Source organism: Vidua macroura, chromosome 17 (genome assembly GCF_024509145.1).
Source record: "Vidua macroura isolate BioBank_ID:100142 chromosome 17, ASM2450914v1, whole genome shotgun sequence".
NCBI classification, from domain to species: Eukaryota; Metazoa; Chordata; class Aves; order Passeriformes; family Viduidae; genus Vidua; species Vidua macroura.
This window is the reverse complement of record NC_071587.1, coordinates 6,401,734-6,428,447: the sequence shown is the minus strand read 5'-3', so window position 1 is coordinate 6,428,447 and position 26,714 is coordinate 6,401,734. Positions and strand designations below refer to the sequence as shown.

General features: G+C 50.2%; 1 protein-coding gene across 1 annotated transcript; it reads left to right on the top strand.

Moving 5' to 3' along the window:
- Positions 1–9,009: 9,009 nt before the first annotated feature.
- PKIG (cAMP-dependent protein kinase inhibitor gamma) lies at positions 9,010–26,140 on the top strand. Its single transcript, XM_053992998.1, has 4 exons — positions 9,010–9,197; positions 14,667–14,734; positions 23,791–23,966; positions 25,191–26,140. The coding sequence occupies exons 3-4, from the start codon at positions 23,816–23,818 to the stop codon at positions 25,268–25,270; spliced, it is 231 nt and encodes a 76-aa protein (XP_053848973.1). The 5' UTR covers positions 9,010–9,197; positions 14,667–14,734; positions 23,791–23,815; the 3' UTR covers positions 25,271–26,140.
- The last annotated feature ends 574 nt before the right edge of the window (positions 26,141–26,714 follow it).

Here is a 26,714-nt window from a genome sequence, read left to right as displayed (position 1 = left end):
CACGTTAAGTGTGTCGTGTTCCTGCGAACCTGAGCGTGTCCATAGGAAACCAAAGCAGGTCACAGCGCTCAGCGTGACGTACACAGGTGTTTCAGTGGCAGAAGCAGTCATTTCCCCCGTTACAAATAATAGTTCAGTTCTGAATTTGTTGGCTTTTTGAGATAATGGCAGATATTTCTTCAGACTCTACAGGATGACTTAAGATTTTTAATTTAAAGGCGTGCTGGTATAACTGTATTTCATACCTTGTTTTTCAGGGCTTGTGCAGAGCCCAATACCTGGACAGGCCCACAGTACAATTCTAGTGGATATTTTCTTTTCAAAGCTGTTTTTTTCAAACATGTACTTTGTGTCATTACAGTCTTAAACAATGTGATGCGAGATCCATCACAGCAATGCCCCTGTGTGTTTCAGTGTATGCCACCCTAACAGTGGGTTCTGGCTGAGAAATAGTCCCTGCAAGAACTGAGCTATCCCTCCAGCCAGTGAAGGTGGACAGACAGGATGAATTACTCCCTGATACCTGATCTACCACCATTCCCTTAGTCCTGGCCTATATTTACTGTCACGGGAACTTTGATGTCTTATTTTTAGATGAGCTTTTGTGGTTTTAAAATCAAAGTCTGATTATAGCTGAGTATTAATTTCAGTGAAAAAAAAAATGTGGAAAACCTGACACATGCTGGTCAGCAAGAAACATGCTGGGCACTGGGAATCTCAACTCATTTACCTGTCTGTAGGGTTTCAGATTTGCTTGGTGTTTTATGGTTAGGCACCAGCTGATGTGAAGATGTTGCTTAACTGAAGAGTCATTATTTACCATTAATAAAACTGATACCATGACAAATTCCTTACAGCGTAGATGTGCTATCATATCTTGGCAACGGTAGCAGAAGAAATTATTCTGCCTGGCTTGCAGGCTTGTCTTCATTGTAAAAAGAAAAATAATGAGGCTGTAATTACCCAGCTTGGAACTAAACGAACCCAACAGAAAGTGCTGAATGATTAAAGGTGACTCCTAAAACTGCTTTCCAAACGTGGCTTGTGTGGATACCATCACTGACAGTGCCAGCTCCTGGCTCTCGCTGGGCTGGATCCATGGCCAGCAGGCACAGCTCAGTTGTTTGGACTGTGGTGGTGTCCCAGTTGGAAGCACTGTGGAACAAATAGTGGTAAATATTCCACAAGCCTTGCCAAAAATGACCTGCTTACACGAGGAAGTCAGCATGCAGCAAATTGGGATGAAATTCACACAAGAGCACATAAACCTCTCCATATTGTTTCTTAGGGTAAAGAACCCTATCATGTAGTGGTTTACTCTAAAATAGGAATTACTGTGCACATGGGATCACACACTTCTCCCTCCAACATCCAATATTTCAATATCAAATTTATCAGGTTTCTCTAATTCTGCATCTTAATTTTCTCTAATAAACCAGTAGATTATAGAGTCTGTTTTTCTCTCGTGTGCAAATAAAGATGGGAAAAGCAGGTCTGTTATTCTATTAATTCTAGTTCTCAATTTCATACAATTTCTTGCTAACCAGTAACACAACATCTAGCAGACTTACTTCTCAAATTAGTTTAGATACTGAAAAGCTGGTGATTTTTTGTCTTCAGGACAGAAGTGGTGTGTTTGGTGGAGCTCTTGGAGAGATAGAGATGAACTTCCCCTGCAATGAAGAGGCATAAAAGAATGCTGCCAGGTGCCTAGCTGGCTACATTCTTGTGCAACTCATCCTTGAAGACAGATGAGGTTTAATTATATTATTAATGATGAATTACAGTGCCTGGAGACTTGGATAAATAATAACTCTTAGCCACAATAAAGTGGATTTTCTCTCCTAATCACTCAGTTTGAGCCCACGTTCCTGCAGGAAAGCAGGTAATGCTACAGTGGAGCACACACCTCTTGTCTGACCTGCAAGATCTCCTGCGGGTTGCCATAGAGATGGAGAGCTGAGGCCCTTTTGTGTAACAATTCTGCACGGCAAATGCCTCTTTGGTACCACGTCCCCCTTGTCAGCAGCTCAGCCCTGGCGCGGGACACGTGCAGGTGTCAGTGTGTTGTAGAGGCTTCTCCCTGGAACACACCTGTGCAGGATGGGCAGCACATCAAAGTGGGTCCAAACAGAGAAATGTGTCTGTCCATACAGAAATAACAGCAGAAATAACAGCACAACTGTCACACTGGTGGCTTGCTGCATACCTGACAGGTCACATCACTGCCACCACTGCTGTGTGAGTGAGGAGCCATTGGGCACCACAGCAATTTGGGCAAAGGGTGCTTTGGGTGGTGACTGGCATTTACTTCTCACTCAGAGGACAAGGAACCAGCCCCAAACACAGACTTTTAAAGCAAATATGAATGAAAGTTTCTGGCCCAAGAGAGCCTGGATAGTGGCTTTTATTAAAGAGTCTTCTGCAAGACCTTCCTGTGAGACATCTAACTTGGGATGCTGTGGAGCTAAGGTTTTAACATATAGCTCCAAAAAGCTGATGTCTATTTAAATGCTATTGCTAGATTATTCTTGCAATGGATAATCTGAATAAAGACCCTTGATACTTTATCAGGCCAAGTTTTACAAAGCTGAGAACAATTGCTTGAGAGATGTTATAAAAAGAAATTATTTAATCCACAAAAGTGAGTGGCAACAGGGATCTGTATGAAAACTTTTAACTCTGTCTCCAAAAAGCCATAATCCTGCATAAAAGTGAAAATTTTACACCTGTCCAGGCAAACCCAGCCCAACTCTGGGAAAAAATAAGAATCTGAAACAAATATAGTGAACTAAGAGAGTAAGAAGAACCCTTTGAAAACTGGAAATCCTGGAATAACCATAAGGGAATAGTCATGCCATAAACAGCAGTACATAAAATACTTCTCAAAACAGCAGGGAGTGAGATTGGCCATGATTAGGTGAGGAAGGTCTGTCTGCTGGCACAGATGCATGAGAGCATCAGTCCATCCATCTGTGATGGCCATGGAGGAGCTGCCAGCAACAGAGCAGACATGGTAAATGTTCTGGGCTGGGTGAAAATCAGTCCTGTAGCAGTCATTTAGCCTTCTGTCCTTCCACCAGCACCTGCCAAAAGGAGATGATCATACAGGTACCTCTTTTCCTTTAATTTTGTCTGTCTTGGCTATTTAAAGGAATAAGATTTCTGAGGCTGGGACTATGCCTTAAGATCTACTATTTCAGTAGGGAAGGAGCAAGGATCTCAGATTGAGACACTGGTGTAACTCACTGAGAACTGATGGCTCTGCCTCCTGGCAAATCCCATGCCCCACAGCATCCTGCATTCCTCCCAGGAGCCAGCACTCTACTCTGCCCACAGCTGGTAAGGAAGAACAGGGCTCAGCCAGTGTGTCCACACTGGGGTGGCAGAGCCCTTGTCTGGGCCACCCAATATGCAGGGCAGCCCTGTCACCTCATCTTACACCTGCCTGTCAGCCACTGCACACCTGGGCAACACCTGGAACCCAGGGCATGTTGCCAGTACAGTGCTGGGAGCAGAGGGCTGTGTGCAGGGCCCGACTGAAATGCTCCCAGGTCACCAGCCAAACCCTGTTTTTATTTGATATACACTGTTGGCATAAACAGAATATTTTGTTTTCTGACCAGAACACAGAGCTCTTCTCATGGAGCACTGTGAATTCCTGCTGCACTCAGACAAAGTCACAGTGATGCTGCACCTCCCTGACCTCAGGGTCTGTGGCCTCGGGAAGAGCTAGAATAGATAAATGGCACCATGTCTGAGGGCATGGGAGAGCACAGGACACAGGGGCAGCCTTGCTGGGCTCATCCTGCCTGTTGCAGCAGTCAGCTGCTTCACAAGAAGGCATCTGGTTACATGTGCTCCCCAACATGGAGAGCAAGGAAACTTGACAAGAGGTTAGGCTGAATTTTTTCCCAGCCATAGGTAGAGTGTGAGTGTATATGGGGAACTCTGAACATTGCAGTCCTTCGATTCACCCAGAGTGACACAAGTTTGGATCCCTCACTATTCCAGAGCAGGAGTCCTCTTTGCAGACTTTGTGGAATAAAGTCATATAAAAGCCCATTTAGTTGAGAGCACAAGTTGGAATCAAAATATTTACTTGTCTGCTGCACATGGGCAACAGGAATCCTTGTCTGGTTGCCAACCACCGGTGAACAATCAGCTGTTGGCTGGGTGGCTCTGGCACGTATTAAACACTGACAGAGATGACTATTTGCTTCTCATTTATCAGCAAACCCCTTTGCTCTTCAAAAGGGAGAAGCACATCTGCCAACTCAGCCTGCTCCTTGATTTCTTCAGCTACATTCTCTGGCAGAATCAGAGGGACAAAGGGAAGAAGTACCTGTTTGTGGACCTCAGGACATCTCCTGCTTACCTGCCAGTAACACCTGAGCAGTCAGTCATGATCAGCTTAAGCAATACCTCTCCTACTGCACCTTCTCATACTGACAATCATTTTTAGCTTTTTCTGTATATCTGACCCTTCCTAGCAAGCAGGATGAACCTATTTAATTAATACTTGCATGTTCTTCCCCCCTCTGAACACACTCAGAGCCGACAGAGACATTATTCACGCTGTGTCCCAGACAAGAAAGCTTTCACCACAAGGGATGATTTTCTGATGAAGCATGTGCTGGATGTGTGACCTTTGTGGGTTTACACTGGAGAAGCTTCTGGAGTCCTCTAGACAAACAAAGCCCTGACCAAGCAGGATTTATGCATGTTTTGTAGCCTTTGTGCCCTGAACCAGCCGCCGTGCTTGCTCCTGTCAGCAGCAGGTAAAGTGCTTCTTATAGAGAGTGTGTGAGGGACTTGGAATGGGCTGTGGGACCCCTTGGGAAAAACGTGGTGTAGGCAGTCTGTCACTGCCTGGGGACTCTGGCTTGCCATGAGATCTGAGTTGGAGATCTGCTTGTATTTGTTGCAGCTGCAAAGAGGTAATTGTCAAGTGACTTCTTTCTTTTGCTGTCAAGTGACTTCTTTTGCAAGAGCCTTTGGACAGAAGGGATTTTGTAGAAATGAAAGATGAGAAGGTGCATGTCCACGATGCCTTCCACCAAAGCCTTGGAACACAAAATTCATTTATTTTATAAACTGAAGCAGTTCCCTAGGAAAAAATGAAAAAAAAAAAAAAATGTGGGCTGAGACTCCCACGTATCTAGCTGGGACAAACTTTTTGGAGGTGTTTGGCAGAGGCAGAGGAGATAAGGTCAGTGGAAAGAAGTGGCCGGGAAGGGGGAAGGGATGAGCTCGTAGAGTGAAATTGCCCAGAAGCAAAGCACTGCCACTCACTTTGCAACGAAAAGCTTTATCATCTCTGCACAGATTAGTGCAGCTAAAAATAGCTTCAGCTCAAAGTAAACAGTTTTCTGAGTGTGCTCTGCCCTGCTGGAATGCCAGCCCCACACAGAGCCACCATGCCAGCAGCCACAACCGCGTCCCCACGGTCCCAGTGCCCAGAGGGGCTCCCCACAGCCCTGCTCAACTCCTCAACCCTGCCCATTAATAGGGGTGACCCTGGAGGGGGGTCACTAATGAGTTTAGCCTCATTATAAGCTTTTATGTGTTTCACTTGTTGAACCTTTCTGGATGAGCAACTTCTATAAAAACAAAATGAGTCTGAACACCGGGTAATTCATTCAGACATCCCAACATCCACCCTCTCTTCCCTAATCAACAGCAAACTCTGTCCCTCCCTTGACAGCAAAAAGAGTGGCTTGTCACTAAAGCTGCTTTTACTTGTTGTTTTCTCTTCTCATGAATCTCCAAGTGAATCTGTTATTTGATGGCTTAAGAAATCCACTCTTGCCTCAGGGAGCCCAGAACATCAGTGAAATATGTTCTGTGGGGGTTTTAGTTTATTTAGCGTATTTATTTTATGGGAGGAAGTCTGAAAAAAAACCAGGTTGTCCCATTTTTTCCATGTGTATCTTGTGCCACTCCACATTTCCTTGCAATCTCGATGACATCAAGTGACACGGAGACCTCAATGCCTGGGAAATGCAGCGGGAAGCTGCTCTTACGTGAGGAGGCTGCGTGCTACTCCAGCGGCTGCCACCGCGCTGCTCTAACCCTGGCAGCACGGGCTTCTCGGGGAAGCAAGGCTTAGGCTGCAAAAACATTGGGGTCAGAGGCAGGTCAGATCCTTCTGAAGTGACAGCCTGTCTCCTTGGGCTCCAGAGTTTCCCGGAGTGTCCTTTGTGCTGGTGGTTTTCCTTGCTGGGGCAGGCAGCGTGCAGTCCAGCACAGCAGTGCTACTTTGGGCTGGGCTTCTTTACATTGCACCCTTGGGGATACTCTCACCTCATTTTGACATTTGCCCTCTAAGATTGCTTCGGTTTTGTCCCTCTTCCAGCTAAAGGTTGACAGTCAACCTGCAGGGCAGCCTCTTGCTCTTCCCTGAGCCATGGTCTCCCATCCCACGTGGCACCAGAGTAGCAAAGGTGGCACCCACAGAATGGGCTGCCAGCCAGCAGAAGACCATTTTTTCCCTGGGGCATTGCTCTCTACATCCCACTCTCTGGCACAGAACTAAAGAATTCACAGTTCACTGCAGACTAATTGCAAGGTCAAAAGCAGCAGAACCAAACCTCCAGTTGTCCAGAGTGGTAATGGCATCACCATCGATCCTGGGCTACGCAGGACAGCAGAGTATGAGGCAGATAGATACAACAACCTCACCAAAACAAACATGTGAGTAAAGCAGGGGCCACTAAATTGTGGCTGCAGCTGAGTCAGTCAGCTCAAGGCTGTGACACCACCCATCACACAGGGCAAGCCACGCCAGGCAGCTCTAACATCTGCCCATCACCTTGGGATGGAAGTCTTATGGTGGACAAAGCAACAGGACAAGAGATGGTGAGCATGAGCATCAGCTAGAAGTTAGGGTGCATTATTGTAAAATGATGAAACTGCATTTTTTTACTTAAAAAGTGTTTTGATGGAAAATGCTTGACTAGTCCCTGCAGGGGATGGTGTTAGATGAGAAAGTCCCTGTAAGGACACACAAGTGTGTGCAGAAAAGGATGGACTTTGTGGTAGATGCTTTAGGGGGCTTGTTTCCAGGACCACACACAGGATTGGGAGTTTTGAGCAAGACAAGACTTGTCTTAGTTTGGAATTACATACACTGAGCTCCTGCCTTTCCAAAGGACTTGGCTGTTGCCATTGTTCTTTGTTGTCTGCTCTGTAATGGTACTGGCCACATTCTGCCAAGGAAATGCCTGGGTAACTGGTGTAGCACTTGCATTCTTACCAGACTTGGCCTCCAAACCCTGTGGTCCAAGTGTTAGTGTGAAGCTCTAACCTTCTGGATCCTTTTCAAATGTAAGCTGGAGTAAAGGGAAAACTGCAGCCTTGGCCAGACCAGCACAGCAGTCTCCTGAGGCTGTGCTGGCCCTCGGCACAGCAGAGCCCTCCTCCCTCCCTGGCATCTCGTGAAGACAGGCAGGGCATTGTGGTGAATCCCTTACTGCTACTTTTGGGTGAGCAGCAGCCATGTGTGACTCAAAACGGCTGGAGAGAGATGAGTTCTGCCAAGCAATGCACCTCAGGAAATCAAGTGGGCTTCCTGGGGCTGCTTTTGACCTAAAACTGAGTTGAGTCAGGAGGCGCACAAGGTCGGTTTAGGGATGCACAGAGCATGGGTGTGTTTTGCTCTGTTGAGGTCCACTCCCCTTCATCTGTGCCGCAGTATTGCCATCAGGGTGTTTCCTGTGCTGCTTGCTGCTGTTGTTGGTGTTTTTATCTCTTCCTCTGATCCTGTGGGTATCTTTCACAGCAACCACCACGTTTTTGACCACACACAGATTCTGGCTGGAGGTGGTGATGGCAGCAGAGGTGGAAAAGGTCCAAGTGTGCAGGGTGGTGCCGGGGTGGGAGGAGAGGCTGATGCTTTTCACCTGGCACTGAGTGGCTCTGGGTCCCATCTGTCATGGGAGAGCTGCAGGAATGCAGAGATGCAGCTTCTGTGCCTGTCTGGTGCTCAGCGAGACAGTGAGATGGGAAAGCGCTCCTGGCTCACGCCACTCATTTTTCATGCAACCTGAAACAAAAACTCGCCTAGCTCAAGTGGGGACTGGATCCAGTCCTTGGCAAACACCCTTTGTGCTCCCCAGTTGAGTTGCAAGGACCTGAGTGTTCTTACAGCAGGGATGGAGCAAATCTTTCACTCTCTCAGCAAAGCTGTTAGCACTGATGAGCCCTGTTCTAGCCCGCGTTCAGGCAGGAGCAGGCAGCACTGTGTGCATTCCTGTGTGCTCACACACCTTCCCTCCACACTGCTGGGGCCAGGCAGGAGCTCCGGCCCAGAGGATGACTGCAACCACTTTGATTGTTTGGTTTCAGCCACCCGGTGGGGTCTGCAAGGCTGATGGGATACCAGGAGGTGATGCCAGCTAGAGGGACATTCCTCAGTCTATGTGGTACCAGGAGCGTCCAAAATTTCCTCTTCTGTAGTGACCTCAAGCTCCCTGAGAGCTCCCAGGGCATGCTTCACACAGCAGGGTGGCTACAAAAGCGTGTGTTTTAAATGGGGTACTGCCTTTGCACCTTCCCCCTTAAATCCAGGTGCAGTCACCAGCTAGCTCTCCAAAAGAACACAAAGCTGGGTTTTTCTTGGGAGGCACTTTCACCGTGCTGCACCTGGTGGGATAGCTCAGGCTGCACGGGGTGTGATGGTGTCTCTGGCCAGGCCCTGGTGGAGAGGATAAAGGGTGGGATGCAGGTGGGAAACCTGGGGGAGCAGCAGGCAGGAGGGAGCGCCCGGCAGCAGAAGCCCCAGCGCTGAGCATCGAAGGGAGGATGCTCGGGCACATGCAGCTGCCGGGGGATGGGGTTACAAGCCGAAGCTAAACAAAGATCGCTGTGAAAAGGAAACGGATCCCTCCTGCCGACTGTAAGGTAGGAGCCGAGCGGGAGCTGCTTGACATCATCGGGCAGAGCATTGGATTACAGCAGGCAGGGACTGACTCGAGGGGAGGAGAACACGCCCCTTGGCCCCACAAGTGCAACTTCATTTAGCAGCTCCCAGTAGAAGGAAACTGCAAGTCTGGAACTGGCTGCGAGGCTCCTGGCCGGCTTGGCTGCTCGCCACAGCGGGCAGAGAGGGCAGGAGGGTGGAATCCAGCCGCGATCCCTTCCTCGGCGCCGGGACCGCGGGGCTCGGGAGCTGGGAAGCGGCGGGAGCCGGGGCTGTAAGTAGGGCTGTGCTCGCTGCGCCGGGGGCGAGGGGCTGGGGCGGTGGGTGACAAGGACACCTGCCCGGGAGTGCAGCCAGGAGCTCTTCTCCTGCCCACGGCCGCCCCGCGAGCGGGATTTGTTCGGAGATACGGACAACTTTTACCCACCCGACTGCGAACAGCGAGGGGTTTGCTGCCGGCAAACCGTGGGCTCAAAAAGCAGAGCTGCATCCCGGTTTTTCTGCTCTTGGGAGGGAGAAGCCGCTCGCAGGCTGATGGCAGGGAGGCGGCTGCTGTTTCGCTCGGGAAATAACGCGGTTCAGCGCTCGCCGCGAAGGGCTAGCAGGGAGAACAGACTCAGAGGATAGAAATCACAGAGCACCGTGGATCAGTGACCCCCGTGGGGATTTCTGGCCTCATTTCCAATATGTGTCCGTTTATTCTGAGCGGTTTGCCGGAGGGAATCCCTTCCAGCACGGGGGGCTGCTCTGTGCTCGCACGGGAATGGGACAGGCACCCGGCGGTCCGGCAGCGCGGAGCCGCGCTGGGAATCCATCCCTCGGGATGTCAGGAGCCGTGGGGCTGCCCGGGACTCCCCTCGCAACTGCGGGCACGAGCAGAGCTTTCGGACGTGGCAGCAGGAGCAGGCTCGGAGACTTGCTGGCATCCGGCTTTCCAAGCAAATGTTTGAAAAGGCAGAGACTTGGGATAAAAAAAGAACTGCTGTGTGGTGGTATTCTCAGGAGGCTTTGCAAATTCCTCCACCTCCAAGCTGTGTGTCTTTCCTCTCTCTGGATTCCCCTAAGCAGCTGGTAGCGAGCCATGGTGGGGAGCTTTCACATGCATGTAATGCCTTGGCCCCAAAGGCGTGTTTGGGAAATTTCCCTTTGCTTGGAAGGGGTAACTGGTTCTGCAGATCAAGAGCCAAGTATAGCTGTGAACCCAGAGGCAATGCCCTGGGTGGCTGTGCTGTGACTCAAACCGGGAGGAGGACAAGCTGGGGTCAGTGAGCACGGGGCAGCCGCAGCGGGGATGCTGCTGCAGTGCGAGGGTGAAGGGACATTTCTGGGGTGGGTATGGCTTGATTGGGTGGCTGAGACTCTCCGATGGTGACAGCTCCTCGAGCTCTGGGCTGTTTGCTCGGCGTGCCTGGCTTGGTTGGTGTGGGGCAGTTCTTGGCTTCAGAGACTCTTGGCTGGAAAGAGCCCCCCTGCTAATGTGTGGCCACCCAGCTAAGAACTTGCCACCTTTCAGCTCTTGTGAGTGATGGTGTTTAAGAAAGAAGGATCCATGAAGAGATCCTCAATAGCTTTATTTGTTTATAATGCAGATGTAGGTTAAATAGCCATTTATAAACATGGATATACCAATAGAACTTAATGTACCTTGGGCACAGAACAAAGCATTGAGTCCTTCAGACAGACTTCCACAGGGATGTGAGCATCCCATGCCATTGTTTTGGGGGACACTTTCCACAGAGTGTAGACTCAGATGCTTCAGAGAACTGGAGACCATTAGCTACAGTACACAGGCAGCTTGGTCACGAAGAGATGAAACCCAGGAATGTTCAGAGCTGTGCATCTTCCAACCACCTGGCACTTCTGCACCAAGGCTGATTCTGAGGGGTGTACAGGCTCATGATGAGCTAGAATGGGGAATCTTGCTTTTTCCTCTCATTCCAAAGAAAAATCAATGTACTTTTTATCCCACTCAGAGGAATACCCACAGGCACACAACCTTGCCACCCAAAATAACTATGGAAGACGTTTTCCAAGCTGCTAACATTTCCTGATCTCCCACATTTCAGATCCAGTTCCTGCAGCGCACTACTGTGCATTAATGCCTCCAGCCTGTCTGGGCACCCAAGCACCAGCATCATTCCTGTTTTACATGGGCCTCACACAAAGCAGATCATTTCCCTGGGCTCACACAGGTCTGTGGCAGAATGGGGGGTGAATCTACAAAGCCATAAGGAACAGCAGAAGCTTCAACCTGGCTTTTTGTTTGCCTGTGTCACCCTGTTCTGATTGCTCCCATTTTCACATTCCAATTGTTTCTCCACACCCTTAGGGGTTTCTTTAATGTCACCAAAGCTGTTTATATGGACTGAACTGGAAAATAAGTTTTCCATCACAATACCCATTTCAGAGAGGATGAGAGGGGAAAAAGCCCACTGTTTTTAGTTGTCTTCTGCTCGCGACTAGAAAAAGACAAGTCATAAGGGAAACTGCTCCCCAGGCTTGCCAGCAGCCAGCACCAGCCGGGGAGAAGGGAAGGGTCATGTGTTCATGGGCCTTGTCCCAGGCTCCTCATGGTGGCAGTTAGAGAGGTTAAGTTCACTCCAGACCTTGCCTGGAACCTGCAGCACAAGCAGGAAGAGCAGCAGTTGGACTATGAATTGCCCTGGGCCCCACTTCAAAACTCTCACTCTCTTCGACCCTAGGGGAATATGTACTTTACACCACTCATTTCTGGTTCCACAGCGAGTTCCCCAGCACTTCCCCTCCCAGGAGAGCCCAGAGAGGCCAGGTGCTCTTTGCACAGCTCCTCCATGCAGGCACATTGCCGGTAACAAACCCTGCTGGGGAACTCCCCAGCGGCACCGAAATTCTGTTGATATTTGCAGTGATGTAATAAGCCAAACATATCCCCACCAGAGCGTCACCAACTTTACTGGAGTTACTGTTCCCACAAAGTGTAATTAATCTGTGGTGCTCATTGCCATGAGATACCGGTGGAGCAAAGTGCTCCGAAGGTATTTTAATGGATATCAGGTAGTTATCTCGGTAACAAAACAATCCTGGCTATGATTAAGGGGATATTGCATTGTAAGGATTGTAACACCTCCTGGTTCAGAGTCATTAGTGACTTAGGAAAAGCATGCCATTACAATTAAAGGTTTTCTTGTACTCTGAAGCCGAGGATGCCAGCTGCTGCTGGAGACAGGGCACTAAATGAGGCTCTGGGAGGACCAGGCTGCTGCCCTGCTCAGCCATGCATGCAGCCTGTTGTTTACCCAGCAGCCAGGAGACACAAGAACAACCTTCTCTCAGCTGCTGTCACCTTGCTTGCAACCAGGAAGGATTTCCTCTCTGGATCAAAGCAGCACCACAACAGCTGTTGTGTAGAATAGTCTTGAATTCTGCCAAAAAAACATTCTGGGGTGTGTTCTATTGACCATGCATTCATTTTGAAGCAGTGCTGAGAGAACTAAGGTTGTTTCATGTGTTTGCTCGTTTTGGGCAACAGCTGATCACCACGGAGGGAATCTGAGCCTCAAACATGTGCAATCGTGCACATTGAATAGGACAAGAGAAAACAGTCTTAAGTTACACCAGGGATGGTTTAGGTTGAATATTAGGAAAAATTTCTTCACCAAAAGGGTTGTCAAACACTGAAACAGGCTGCCCAGGGAAGCAGTGGAGTCACTATCCCAGGAGATATTAAAAAGATGTGTGGATGTGGCACTTAGGGACATGCCTTAGCAGTGGACTTTAAATATATTTTTCAATCTAAATTATTCTATAAGTCTATGCTGATGCCCTTGTAATTAATTTCTAATGGGTTATATGAATGCTATCTAGCCAGTGAACATTTTCACTAGGTTCTGAAAATAATCCATGGTACCTTGATGTGTTCCAGGACTAAACTACAAAACAAAGTGTTCTTTAACAATTCACTGTAGCCAATCCATGTGCCACCATTAAAGTTCCAAACAGCCTGGCCTTTGTGCTGAGGGCCTCTGGAGCTCTGCCCATCACCCAGGTGAGCCAGAAGAGGATGAGCCTTTGGGGATGGAGCAAGAGGCTCAGTTTCAAATCTGCAGATTCCAGATGCCCAAGCAAGGGCTGTGGGGAGGAACATCTAGGTAGAGCCAGGCCTACAGGGTTGGAAAGCCAATACCAGCTGCTAAAAAGTTTTTGTCTCCAAAATCTGCTGGTTTTTGAGAGAGAAAATGGGGGTTTCCCATCATGTCCCATCACGAACAGCGCTGCTCAGTGATAACTTCTACTTCAGAGCATCATTGCTCCAGTTTACTTTAAGCCTCTCTTGGCAGAAGTTCACATGTTTTGAGATATTTTGCAACACTGCTGAAGTGCTGGAGGTTTAACTGTTTGGGCAGCATAACACACAAGCCAGGGCAGGAAGGCAAAGGAGGAAAATAAAGACTTGTGGATTTCCAAAGCTATGTTTCTTCCTTCCTGCTTTTGTTTGCTTGTTTGGTGCCCGAAAAGGGCAATGCATATTCCCAGAGTTGTGGGAATACTGTTTCTTTTCCGGTCCAGTGTTTCCAGTAAGCACTTTGCTATAAATGGGGTTAAGACTAACAAAAGTTTATTGTTAAATCATTGTGTCTTTGTTTAGCTCCTGTCATGATCATAATTAGCATTTTCCACTTCTGCAAGCCTGTCATCTGCAGAGCTGAAAGTGCTTTAAAATATTTGAAGCATCTAACAGGGGGAGGGAGTATTAATAGCTCCATTTAACAGATGGGCAAACTGACACATAAAAGCAGCAAGTGCCCTGTCCTTGAAGCAGGGCCAGAGCCAGCAAGTAGTCAGCTCCAACTACAAAGTTTTGAAAGTGGGTCAAAAAAATAAAGAGAAACACTGTAGATTTGTCCCAGTTTGGAAAATGATGGGAAATAGTTCCAGTTAGAGTGGTATTCAGCCCAGATGGACCAGACAGATGAATTGCTGGATGAGCTACTGCTTATATGGTTAAGTGGCTCATCTCTTGATTTCTGTTCTGCTAACATTTGTCCCTGGGACAAAGGGAAAAACACAGTCCATGATGTTCCAAAATAGTCGGAAAGCTGAAACAGCTGCTAAAATAAGCAAGTGTCCTGTTGGCTGAGCTCTGCAGGTCAGGGGATTGCAAAGCACCCACAGATGTTGAGGCCACAGAGGAAATGTCTTTGAGCAGGGCCTGGGGACAGCAGGAGGAGGCTCAGCTGTGCAGAAACAGCAGATAACCAAAGAGCTGGACATGGACCCAGCAAAGTGACCAGAACCAGATTAAACTTCCCCTTTCACCTCAGAGAAGCTGATATGGGAGTTTCCCTTCTTTAAAGGGCAGCAGAGCTGCAAACCAATATTCATTTATAGTCTGGAGGCAGCTGCTGGTCCCTGCAGTGCAGGTCAGGACATGAGCTGCCTCAGTGCTCCCAGCACCTGTGGGAGGGCAAAGAAAGAAGCAAAACCAAAGAGGACTTCTTTGTGCTGGACTTTCCATGTGCTTTAACACAACAGTCCAAGTCTATTAGCACAAACCCTCCTGAGGAGGTGCCATATGAACACAACATCCCACAGCCCCTGGCCTGGTGTGTCCACCAAGCCAGGCTCCATCTGAGTCTGCTGGGCAGAACCCTGCCACCCCTCTGCTATCCTGGTCACAGAGAGCGGGAAGAGCAGCTGAGTTTTATGCTTCCCAAAACAAGCACAGATAATGTTTTCTTACTTTTTTTTTCTTCTTCTTTCCCAGAAGCTGTTGTCCTGCTGTGCATGAAGCGTGTTTGAAGTCATGTCCAGAAGGAAAGTCCTCTAGATCAGGTAGGGACTCACACTATGGCTCATAAAGCTTTTATCCACAGGGAAATATTGCAAACAGAAATTGGTTTTTTCCTTCCTGTAGCATTGAGTCACTTGACCTCTCTCTGTATTCTGAATTACTATATGTTAGAAAGCTACTAAGAGGAAAAAAATACCAACAATTCTGCCATAATGACTTTCCTGCTGTATTATCCACACCTCACAGCCATGTCCTTGCACCAAGCCACGCTGCAGCTCTGACCCCAAGCAGCCCCAGTGCCAGTTGTGCTCCCTGGCCTCTCCCTGCCAGCGATGGGGATGTGCTGTGCAAATCCTGCTAAAGGCTGCCCACATGCTTTGCAGGGGAATGTTGTTTGCCTGTCCACAAGGATGTGAGTTCTGTTCTGCATGTGGAGTCAGCCCAGCAAGATCCAGGGAGCCCCCAAAGCTTAACCTTTCACAGCTCCTATGCAAGATGGCAGGTCCTCTCTGTGGTTTCACCTGTGACTCCTGCACTCAGAGCATCCCCTCTGTCCCCAGATCACTGCTCTCCCTTGTCCTGTGCTGTGCCGGCCCTTGCACAGAGCTCCCAGGGCTGTTTTGGGTGAGCTCTGCAGTGCAGGATCTCAGGACTCTTCAGTGCACACAGACATCCCTCCTCCTGCAGGTGTCTCAGAGCAGTTCATTTCTTGCACCCAGCACCTTCCCTACATGTGGTAGGGAAGGACATAGGTGTGTCCTGCTGTGCTGCACTTCAGCAGCCCATGAAATACTTGGCAATTGATTTTATTGGGAGCTTTCCCTTTCCTGAGACTACAGCTCAAGTTAGGATGTCACATCCCTGGGGACTCAGGCAGAAAGATTTACCCTGCCTGCAGGAAGGATCAGGAGCTGCTGTCACCTGGCACAGCTACAGGAAACGTTGCATTTGTCACAGAAATCTTCAGCAAAGGAGGTGTGCAGGCCTGCAGAGCTTCCCTGCCCAGACAGGGGTCCCAGCGGGGCAGCACAGCCAGAGGGGCTCCTGATTCCATTGGCCATGGAACCACCTGGAGCCTCAGCCACCCCTCACTGCCAGCCCATCCTAAACCCCAACACTTTTTTGTTGTATGGCAAACACCAATAGCACCATCCCAGCCACCAAAGACAGATCTCCCCCATCCCCCTTTCACAGCCAGCACTGCCCTGTCCCAGGGGAGGGTCCCAGCAGTGGCTTTCTTTTCCGTGGAGCAGACACACAGGGCAGCCAACTCCAGGGAGCAGAGCTAAGCCTGGTTTTGCTAATCAGCTTCATTCTGGACTGACACTCCTAAGAGGTGCCCTGGTTATTTTTAGGCACCTGGGAGCTGCCAGGGCTCGCACCCCAGGAGGCTTCACAGCCTTTCTCTCAGCCCCTTACACTGCTCTGAGTCAGGAGGACTCTTTGGATGCTGGATGCAAATTCCTGTGGGATTGTGCAAGCCTCACCGAGGCAGAGCCAAGGCAGGTGGCTCAGCTTCAGGCACCCTGTGCTGAGCAGAGCTTCTCCAAGCAGCAGCAGCCAAACCTGCCCAGTTACAGCCCTCACAACTCCTCTTCCAAGCTCAGCTCCCCTCCCCAGTCATGCAAGCCCTGCTCTCCCACAGCAGCAGAGCTCAGCTCCTCACAAAGAAGAGCTGGACTACATAGCTATGCTTCATTTTAGGCAGAAAAATAAGGACTCATCTTTGCTTAGCTCTGTCCTGTAGAGAGATCTCCCTCAACCCAGAAACAGAGCAACACCCTCAAAGGCTGCTGTGGCTTTGCCTTCCTCTTTTTGTGACAAGGGCAGCTGTGCTAGAAAATAGCCCCAGCTGCATCTCCTCAGCACTTGTTTGACTTCTCCTTACCCAGGGAAGCCTGCAAGGTATTGGGGAGCTTGTGCTGGGCTGGAGCATCCCTGGGCCAGGATTTTAGAAGGTGATGTTCACTCAGAGGTCGGTGCCTCAGCGTGATCAGCTCTTCTGAGCTGTGGGACTGCTGGGAATTCTCCAGCCTTTGAGGTGGAATCCAGCTGGGACTTTTCTTCATGAAGAGTCTGGAGGAAGGCAGGGAAGCCAAGCCTGAAGGGGATCCCCATTGCACAGGAATTCACCCCATGCCCATGGCCTGGGTGTGATAGGGTGACTGCAAATCACAAGGGGGGAGGATACATGGGACCTGCCTGCCACAGCAGCTGTGGCACTTCTGCAGCTGAAGGGCCACTGATCTGTGGTTTGTCTGCTTTGTAGCTTCAGGCACGAGCAGATCTTCCACACAGCTGTTTGTGTAAAAATACGTTGACACATAAAGGCAAATAAGTAAGAAATTGTGAGAAAATAAAAGTAATGCAGAGGGATTCAAAGCCCCAGACTCCTTAGAGCTTTGAGAGGGTCCCTGCAGGGGCCAGAGGATCCTGTGGGTGCTCGTGGCTGCTCTGGGTGAGCATGTGGGATTTGGCTCTCTTCTCTCTGCCATGCCAAAGCCACAGTGTTGTGTCCATCCAGTACAAGCCTGCCTTGAGGGGGTGAAAATGGGCAGGGAGAAAGGTGCCAGCCTGCCATGTCCTAAAGGCCTGCAGGGGCTCAGCATGCCTTGTCCCCACTGTCACCCATCTCTCAGAGGCATGTGTGTCTTTTGGAGGGAGGTAAACCAGAGTGCCCAGATTCATTAGCACCTTGAAGCTGAGAGATGGGAAAAACAAGCTCGACCTGGGAACAAAACAAAAATACAACTGCTGTCACGGCAACTGTCTCCAGATGCACAAAGAGACCAATTATTTCCATTAATCAACTTAGCTAGAAGCTGCAGAAGAGGCTTAAGCTGCATCAAGGCTCGGTAGTAAGGGGAGGGAGGAGCAGAGGGGCTCCATCAAACAGTAATTCTTCCCGTGGTGGAGGATTTTTGGAACAGATTCTCAGCACCCGTGCCTTAGGGGGACTGACAGAGGGATGCTGCCTGCTGCAGGCATGGGGATGCAGGCTGGCAGCACTGCATGGCCAGAGCTGGGCACTGGGGTGCCTTCCTGGTGGATGGATGGATGGATGGATGGATGGATGGATGGATGGATGGATGGATGGACGGACAGGCAGCTCTCTCCCACCATCACCCACACGTCCTGATGCTAACAGGAGGCCACTGGGGCTGAGCATTGCCCTCCTACCTCCCTGAAGCTCCCCTCTGCCCTGGGGATCAGAGCAGAGCACACAAGGACTCGCCCTGCCCCATGCCAGGGGTCAGCTGTGATTCTGAAATCTGGCTGGACCATTTCTTATGTCAGCGGGAAGCCGGCAGTGGCTGTGAGGATGTGGGACAGCAGGAGGTGCCTTGGGACAGTGAGGACTCTGCAGTGGGGGGCTGTGGAGATGTGCTGAAGGCCAGGAGGGAGGGGAAGGAGTTTGGAGAGCTTGGCAGAGCTGAAGTCATAGAGGAGTCAGTCTAAGCCTAATCTTAAACACGGGGCTTAGCAATTGATTATCAGTTCTACAGGCATTAAATGATCTTTATACTGTAAAACCAGGCCACATGAAAAGGGATCTATTTGTGGACACTGAACCTCAGCTGTATCTGCTCTCCTCCTGAAGGAATTAAAATTTTCCAGCAAGTCCTAGAGAATGCTGGAAGCTCTGTTCCTGCAAAACCATTGCAGTGGCTGGAGCAGCTGTGATGTCTGTCCTGGCTGAATTTATCATATTTAGTGTAAGAGCCTGAGGGCGCAGAGTTATTACAAGGAATCCCACAGCAAAAACCTTCCATAAATACAGATGTGCTGGACCCAACTCGATGTCTCTTCATCACTCACGTCTGGTGAGGCTTTTCTGTGCTGTTCTTGCCTGGACAGAAGCTGCTCAGCACAGGAGATGGACACATGTGCCCTGCTAGGAGGTCAGGCTGCTGCCCTGCTCCTGCCTGTTTTCTCACCAAACCAGGAAACTCAGAGCTCAGCAGTTTGGAGCACACCAGCTCTGGCCAGTGACACCCACCACCACCACACTGTGGAGAACACAGAGCCAACGGGAAAGCAGGGGAGCTCTGTGTCTGGTGTCTGGTGCAGACCCTGTCACCAGCCTTACACAGCTTGTTGCAGCCAGACTGGGCTCCCAACCCGAGCATCTTCATCCTCAGCTGCATCTTCAGCTCAGTTCCTGGCCATGGATCTGAGCTCTAGTGCATGGGGATCATGAGACATAACAAGGCCTTTAGAGCAGAGTCACAAAATACCCCAATAACATCATTACAGAGCCCTTCCTCTTTGATGTACAGCCCCTCACGCATGTTCCCAGACAAGACTCAGTGGAAAATTTGCTGAAATTCCAGCTGGATATTGTCAGACAGTTGGTGGAAACCCCCTGACCTCAAGTGCTGGCTTCAGCCCTATGGGATATTTTTTTCTCCTCGCTAGATGCGACTCTCCCAGCAGGAAACCTCACAGCAAACCCACAGGGAGCACAGAAATCCCGGTGCTTCCGTCTTTGTGCTCTACCAGGCCCCCCTCTTTAGTAAACCATCCTACACTGTAAATATTTTAAAAACCCAGCAGGGCTCTTGAGTATGTTTTGCTGTTGTTATGGATCCAGCCCCAGCAGGAGAGGTCTAATAATAGTCCCTGTACCCTGGAATGAAAGGGCAAGGGGCACTGCACAATGTGCAGAGCTCCAAGGCAACTGCACCACTTCATGCTTTGGTGGTGGGATGTGATGCTTGAGCAGAAAAAGGGGTCAGATCCCTGTTTCCAAGCAGAACTTTGGAATTTCACCCCAGAAACTCGGCAAGGTTTTGTTCAGCTTCAAAGCTTTAAAATTCCAGAAGCTTGGAGAGTGATAAATCCACCAAGCAGGAGGGAGAGCGTGTCCTGGGCTGGGCTGTGGGATGAGGGAGCCGTCTCCAACCAAAACCTGCAGCTCTTGCTCCCAGCTGCCACTGGCAATGGACAGCACGAGGCCAAAGCTGGGCTGCAGCATCTCAGAACGGGACTGTGCCAGGGCTCCTGCAGCTGGGAACTGCCTGCAGCAGGCACAGGGAGGGCTCAGGGACAGGGCTCCCTGCCTCAGGTGTCCCAGGCACAGCACGGAGGGCAGGGCTGTGCTGGCTGCCCAAAGGGACACGGATGTCCCAGCAGGGGCCTAAGCTGCCTCATGGCTCACGGATTGTGCAGAGAGCAAGGTGAGAATGCTGAGAAAGGCAAGAGGTGAAGGGGCAGAGCAGGAGGCACAAAGCTGGCAGGGGGGAAATGGCTGAGTTCAGCCCAGCCTGCTGATAGCCAGCACCAGCACCAAAAGTAGCCTTTCCTAGCCACAAGAGGTTGAACTTAGACAAGGGAGAGATGCAGTACCGTGTGAAGGGTTTCCTTGAAACTGGAGTCAGGGCTGGGTGTGACTGCAGCATCCACCCGATCCCAGGGATCAGCCCTGGACACTGCTGGGATGGCAGAGCTTGGGCAGAGCCCCGGGCTGAGGGTGACCTGCCAGGTGTGCCCTGGTCACTTCTCTGCCACCCTGACCTTGTTGGCAGTAACTGTTCGCTGCAGTCCCTGACATCCATGCTGAGAAGGAGGCAAAAGGGACACAGGAATTAAATGCAGGCTTGTCAGTGGAACCCAATGGGACATGGAGCTGAGCCAAAAGAAATGCTTCAGTTTATTCTACCAAAAGGCAGAAGAAACATTTAACCTCTTAATTTCTTAGCACCCACCTTCTAAATGAGCAAAACTCAGCGCCAGAATGACTAGGAGTGGTTTAGCTGCAGCCCCCAGAGCTGAGCCAGCTGCTCTGTCAGCTGCTGGGTGATTTCCCTGGAAAATGCCAGCAAGCCCAGTTGCAATCCAACAGCAAAACCACTCAGGAATCCAAGTCCCCACCAAGACTATTACAACTATTACAGACTACTCACAAGACACCACAGAAAAATAAGTCCAAACCAAACATCAGGCTTGGCAGAACCAGGCACAGGAGCAGAGGCAGCTCTGGGGACATACCTGGTGTCAGTGGCAGCTTGTGAGGGGCTTCTTCACTTGTGGCCAGCTGCCCCAGGACAGGCATCACCACGTCCCCATGGCAGAGGGGACACAGCCTCCCTCCAAGCAGCAAACTTTTGAGGGATGTGCAACAGGCAGCAGATCCCAGTTTCCCTGCCCCATCCCTCCAGGTTGTCACGCTGTGCTGAGGGCACAGGAACTGTTTATGTTACCACCAGCAGCAGAGGGGAAAGGGAGGGCAGGAAAGGACCCTCTGGGGACAAGCTGAATCACCTCTGTGAAGGGCCCTGGAAACCCTTGCATGCTGTAGATGTGTGCCATGGGATTATCCTGCAACGCCTGGCAATAGCAGGCCCATCTTCCTGTCCATGGGAGAATGAAAAACGAAAAGTGGGGAGCCAGCAGGTGATGCACCTCCATTTGCACCCCCTGCCATCCCCGAGTGACTGTCCACAGTGACAGTCTCAGGTTCCACTGAACTTTGTAGGGAAAAGGGAAGGTAGTTCCTTTGCAGTTCCTGAAAGATTTTTAAAGCAGTTACTGAGTGAAAACCCACAGAACTTGGGATCTGTGCCTCGAAGTATGGAAATGCTGTTTGAAAAATCAGGTTTTCCTATCACAATCGAGGCAACTCCTCCCATCACCCTCTCAGACCAACAACTTCCCGGAGGCAGAGGCTGGAATTTCTCCACCAGCGGGGAGGGATCTGCCTGCAAGGGTTTTGAGAGCCACCCACCTTGAACATCCGGAGGAATTGCTCAAATATGAAAGTTTCGCTGTTAAATCTGCCTGTCTCCAGCTCTTTGCATGGAGAGCCGAAGGCAGGAGCCCGCCCAGCCTCGGAAATAAATAAATCCCATGCGCCATCTCCCGGCCACCAAGTCGGGACCCAGAGCTGCACACTTGCTGCCTTCTGGTTTTCACCAGGATCCCATCCTTTTCCCGTGTGAGGGGATACAATTATTGGCACAGCACTGCCACTACCATTGGCAGCTACATCAAGGGACACCGGGAAAATGCTGCATCCCTGGGGCTGGCTCCTGTTCCCCAGTTCGGGGAAACCTGGGGGTCCTGCCCCTGGTACAAGGGTAGCAAGACTCGAGCATTTCAGCTCTGGAAATGCCTCACTGCTTGGAGATGGACCCGGGCTTGTCTGGCTCGCTTCTAGGGAAGCCTCCTGAGTCCTTATGGGTTCTCTCTGGCAGCTGTAGAAGGTCAGCAGAGTCTCTGAGAACTTGTCTGGGAATGCTGGATGCCTGTCCTGTCCTGGGGAAAAGGCACTTTGCTCACTGAGCTGCATCCAAAGTAGGTGCCTTATCCCGGGAAGGGCACACCAGGACGGAAGGAGGGAAGATGAGGAAAAACATCTGGGGCATCTCTTCCTGGGGCAAAGGATGCAGCTTTTCCCAGGGTCATTTAATAGGAGCTAGATGGATGCCAAGTCTGTAGAGGAGGGAGGTTCACAAGATTTGTTAGCTTTGGGGAAACAGGATCTCCTGCAAGATCTGGGTGGGCCAAGCGTCGCATCCCACCAGCGAGCTGGAGCCAGCACTCCCTGAGCTGGCATCCACTCTAGGAGAGGAGTCCCTGGGGCTACCAAAACATGCTGGGTTTCTGTGGGTTTTTGGTTACTGCACCCTACTCAGCTCAGGAACAGAGAGACTCTAACCTTTTTCATCCCATCTTCACCTGCAAATCCTTTCTATTGCCATAACACCAGGGTTTAAAGTGAGGAGTGTGATTCCTGTTCAGGCTGGTGCCTGAATCTGCCAACAGATTGCCCTGGCAGGGAAATCAATATCAAGCAGGATTTGTAAAGGAAGCTGAGCAAACTCCTCTGTGGGTCATTAACTCCAAGGCACAAAAGCGAGTGAATGTGCATTAAATGTGCATGAATTTGTTTTCACTGCACACGAGCGTTTCTAATCGGGGCCTGCTCCAAGCACTGCCAGCAATCAGCAGGGCTAGAGGCACATTTTACAGTGATCAGAGGCACAGATAAGACAGCAATTAATGTCTTGATTCCACACAGTAAAACAAGCTAAGTGCCAAACAGGGTATACAGGGGCAGGAACTGAGAGCTCCAGGTTTCCCATGCAGAGTCAGTGTGTGCTTGCCAGCTCTGTGCCCAAGAGCCAGGATGCCCACAGCACCATCCCCAGGTCCCTGCACTTTGTGTGCTGTGCAAGCACTGGCAAGGGAAACCAGCAGCCAAAATGAAAACCCAGCAACTTAAGGATTCATCAGCTGCACTCAGAGCTGGCTCACAGCAGAGCTTGCATGTGACAAGTGGCCACTCCGGGCCTTTCTTCGTGCTGTGCACTTGGCACTGGCACAAGTCTGGAGTGAAGGGATCCCAATGTCTCACAGAAGGGCTGATTTTCACATGGTAAAGTGTTTATCTCACAGCAGTCCAGCCCAACGCTTCTTCAGTGACATCCAGCAGCCAGCGGAGGCCAGTACTGCTCCAAGCCTGGTACCTATAAAATACTCCCTGCTCCCCCAACTTTCCCGTGGGTATCCATCATTTCCCATTAAAAATTCAGGTTGGATCACCACCCCATCCCCCAAGCAGTGAGCCAAATTTGGCCTGTGTTCAAAAGCTCCCCGTGGCATTTTGAGAAGGAAGCAGGGCTTTCTCTGGAATGCTTTTTCTGCAGGGAAAAGCTGCTGCAAGCGACCTGGTGTGCCCAAAGGAGAAGGCTGGAAACTCAAAGGAGAGACAAATGCCATGTCTGCCTTTGCAGGGGGAAGGCAGAACAAGTCAGGCATCTGGGATGGTGTGCCCAAAGGAGAAGGCTGGAAACTCAAAGGAGAGACAAATGCCATGTCTGCCTTTGCAGGGGGAAGGCAGAACAAGTCAGGCATCTGGGATGGATCCTTCCTGCCCTCCTGGCACAGTGGGTCACCCTGCATGGTGGGTTTCCCCACACATTGCCCCACTTGAGGGAGGTGATATCTGACATTTCAGTACCTGCTGTCAGAGGAACTGGAGCAGAGTTACAGGGACTGTTCTCTCATGCTGTAATGCTACCCCACAGAGTAACCTAACCTGGAGGGAGCCGTGCTGAGCATCCTGGGCCTCACAGCTGTGTTTTCTCCACAGCATTTTCCACGTGAATAGAGATGCAATGGAGGTAGAGTCCAGCACCTACACCGACTTCATCTCCTGCGACCGCGCTGGCCGGAGGAACGCTGTCCATGACATCCAGCGAGAGGCAACCACCATCAGCATGCGCAAGCTGACCGAGGACATGGGTGACCTCGCCGTTGAAGGAGCAGGTGAGCTGCCACGCACACACCTGTAAGCAGCAGCTGGCACAGCAGCTCCTGGCACAGGCTGGGAGGGCAGGCACCAAATGGCAGCACAAATGAGCAGTGCTGTCTCCAGGAGCATCACACTGATGCTCAGGAGGAATATCCCAGCTGCTCAGTCAGTGCCTTCATGCTCATGTGCTGGGAGACTCTCCCGGTCAAGGGGTGCTTGCAGTGAGCAGAATGATCCCTGGTTCCTGGCACAGGAGCACTGCAGCCCAGCCCAGGCCCTTTGCTCACTGGTGCTTAAACAAGGCATGCACTGACCAAGACCCTTCCCAGAGCAAGTTACACATCAGTTATACCTTAGGCTTTATAAAAATCATGCATTGGGCAGGCTGTGGTTTGTTTCTTCTATTTTGGTTGGTTGTGAAAAAATCAACCTTTAAATAGTTCTGCAGTATTTCAAATAACAACAGAAATAACTTTCACTCCAGCAGCTATCTCCAAATCCTCCCCTTCAGCCCAAATGTGGCAGCAGCATCACCCTGCTCAGTGTCTGCTGGCCAGCTGGCTGCGAGGAGCTTGAATCCTCTGTCCAAAGCTGCCACTCTCATTTCACTAATAAGCAACAAAACATAGACTAGCATTGCAGAAGGGAAACTCAGTTTCCCCCCTTACTTTCTTAATCCTCTAGCCTACAACCTGTAACTATAAAAACACTTTAAAATACATTCATTATCCCAACTGTACTTCTTTCAGCATGACCATACCAGCATGTGTCCATCCACCCATCCATAGTAAGCACAAATTGGAGCTGCTTTACCAGAGCAGCTCAGGCAGATGCCAGGCTGTCAGGAAGACAGTTCTGGAGCACTTGAAAGTTGGGTGAGTGCACATGCCTACCTTGAGGCTCCCTCTCAGCATTGCCAGGTGTGTTGAGAGGTGTTTGTACTCCTGGAATGTGGAGGGAGAACCCAATACTCTTAATCATAGAATTATAGAAAATGGTTTGGTTTGGAAGGGACCTTAAAGACCACCTGCCATGGGCAGAGACACCTTCCACTAGACCTGGCCTGGCTTTGAGCACTCCCATGGATGGGGCCAAGTATCTGGTCACAGGAGGGGAGTGATAGATCTTCAGGCAAAAATCTTTTGTCTCTCCAGATGAAATCAGCTATAGCAATCACTGATGGCTTGTATCTTCAGCAGCGTGTAACTGTGCTTTCTTCCCAATCCTCCCTTCTGCAGAAAGCCAAAGAGATGCCAGTTCTTCTGACAGCGACCCTGGAGCAAGACCAAAGGGGCAAGAAAGCAGCCCCTCCCCATGAGAGCAGAAAGGGTGTGGGATGGGCAGGAGGAGGGCCTTGCCGTGAGCATTAAACAAGAATTTGTTGCATCTGTGGACAAAAGCCAACCTGGAACAGCAAGTTGTCTGTCAAATGCCTCTGCTGGAACCGTGCTTGTGTAGAGAGACACAAGACACTTGCAAGGACTGGCACCTCCTAAAGACTTCTGCCCCCATCCCTAATGGTTTAGAGCAACACTGCCATGGTTGTAGTGATATGAGCCATTCTTGAGATGCCTTAGCTGCAATTTTCTCTTAGGGGAAAAACTGTTTCAGTAATAATAGACACACCAGATTTTTCTGTCCAAGGTACCTTCCTCCTTTGCAGATTTAGACTATTATTTATTCTGTTTCCGTAGATTAGAAATTCAGGTTATTGGTTTTTTCTAAGCCTCTCCCTCATCTGCATCTTTGACCTGGCCTCTGGATTTTCCACATGGCCCCTTGTCAGGGTGGGCAGTGGGGAAAGGACCCAACCTGTCCCACTGCCCTCATGTCAACACCACTCACCTGTGCTGCTGCTGCTTAGCATCAGGAAAGGACCAAAGCACAGCTCTGTGGGGAGGAGCCCCACCTGGAGACCCAGCAGCACCAGCCACAGGCATCTTTTTCTTCAGGTTTTAACACTTCAAGATGTTATTAAGGGGAGGGGAGAAACCTTTTGCCGGTTTGACTGTTGACATTCAGGCTTAACTTTGCAAGCTGTTAGCTGAGATGATCTCTGGTAGGATCTCACACCCTTCTGTCTTTAAGGAGACATATTTTGTGTTAAAGATGGTTTGATAAAACTACATAAGCTGTTGGAATAAATGACACAGCCTTCAAGTACTGAAGGTGGTTTTTTCTGCCTGGATGTTTCTTCTTCCTTTGTTTTGCCTTCAGCTGCAGGGTGGTTTCATAGGGAAACACGGAGCTGTGCAAGATGAGTCCCCTGAGTGTGGGTCTGTGAAACCCCATGGGTTTGCAGCACACGGATGGAGGCAGATGTTGTTGGGCACAGATTATAAAAGTCTGCCCCCACTTTCCCAGGTTTACTGCCCACGAACCAGCAGGATTGGTACCAGTGGGAAGAGGTGTTTTCCCTCTGCAGCACAGAACTACAGGAACATTGCTGGTGTTTCACTGATCCCAGTGGAGCAGCCTGACTGGGACTGACCACCAGCACAGGGACAGAGCAGAGCTGACCTGGGAAACTCTCCACTGGTGACAAATCATCTCCCTGACAGCCTGGAGAAGAACTGAATGTTACAAGTTTGAGACTTATCAGCCACAAACAAGGCCATAAATCAGCATAGAAATGGCTGCCAGACAGAGGGAGAATTGTCTGTGAGAAGTGATGGCCATGGGGTGAGCACAGAGGGGTCCACAGCTCCAGCCCCCACAGGAAACGAGGATTTGGCAGCCAGGCAGTGGCCGTGGCTGCTGCT

Excerpts from the sequence above, each read along its gene's own strand:
- PKIG (XM_053992998.1), top strand. The coding sequence starts at position 23,816 with ATGGAGGTAGAGTCCAGCACCTACACCGACTTCATCTCCTGCGACCGC. Across the intron at positions 23,967-25,190 it reads CCTCGCCGTTGAAGGAGCAG|AAAGCCAAAGAGATGCCAGT; the intron begins GTGAGCTGCCAC and ends TCCCTTCTGCAG.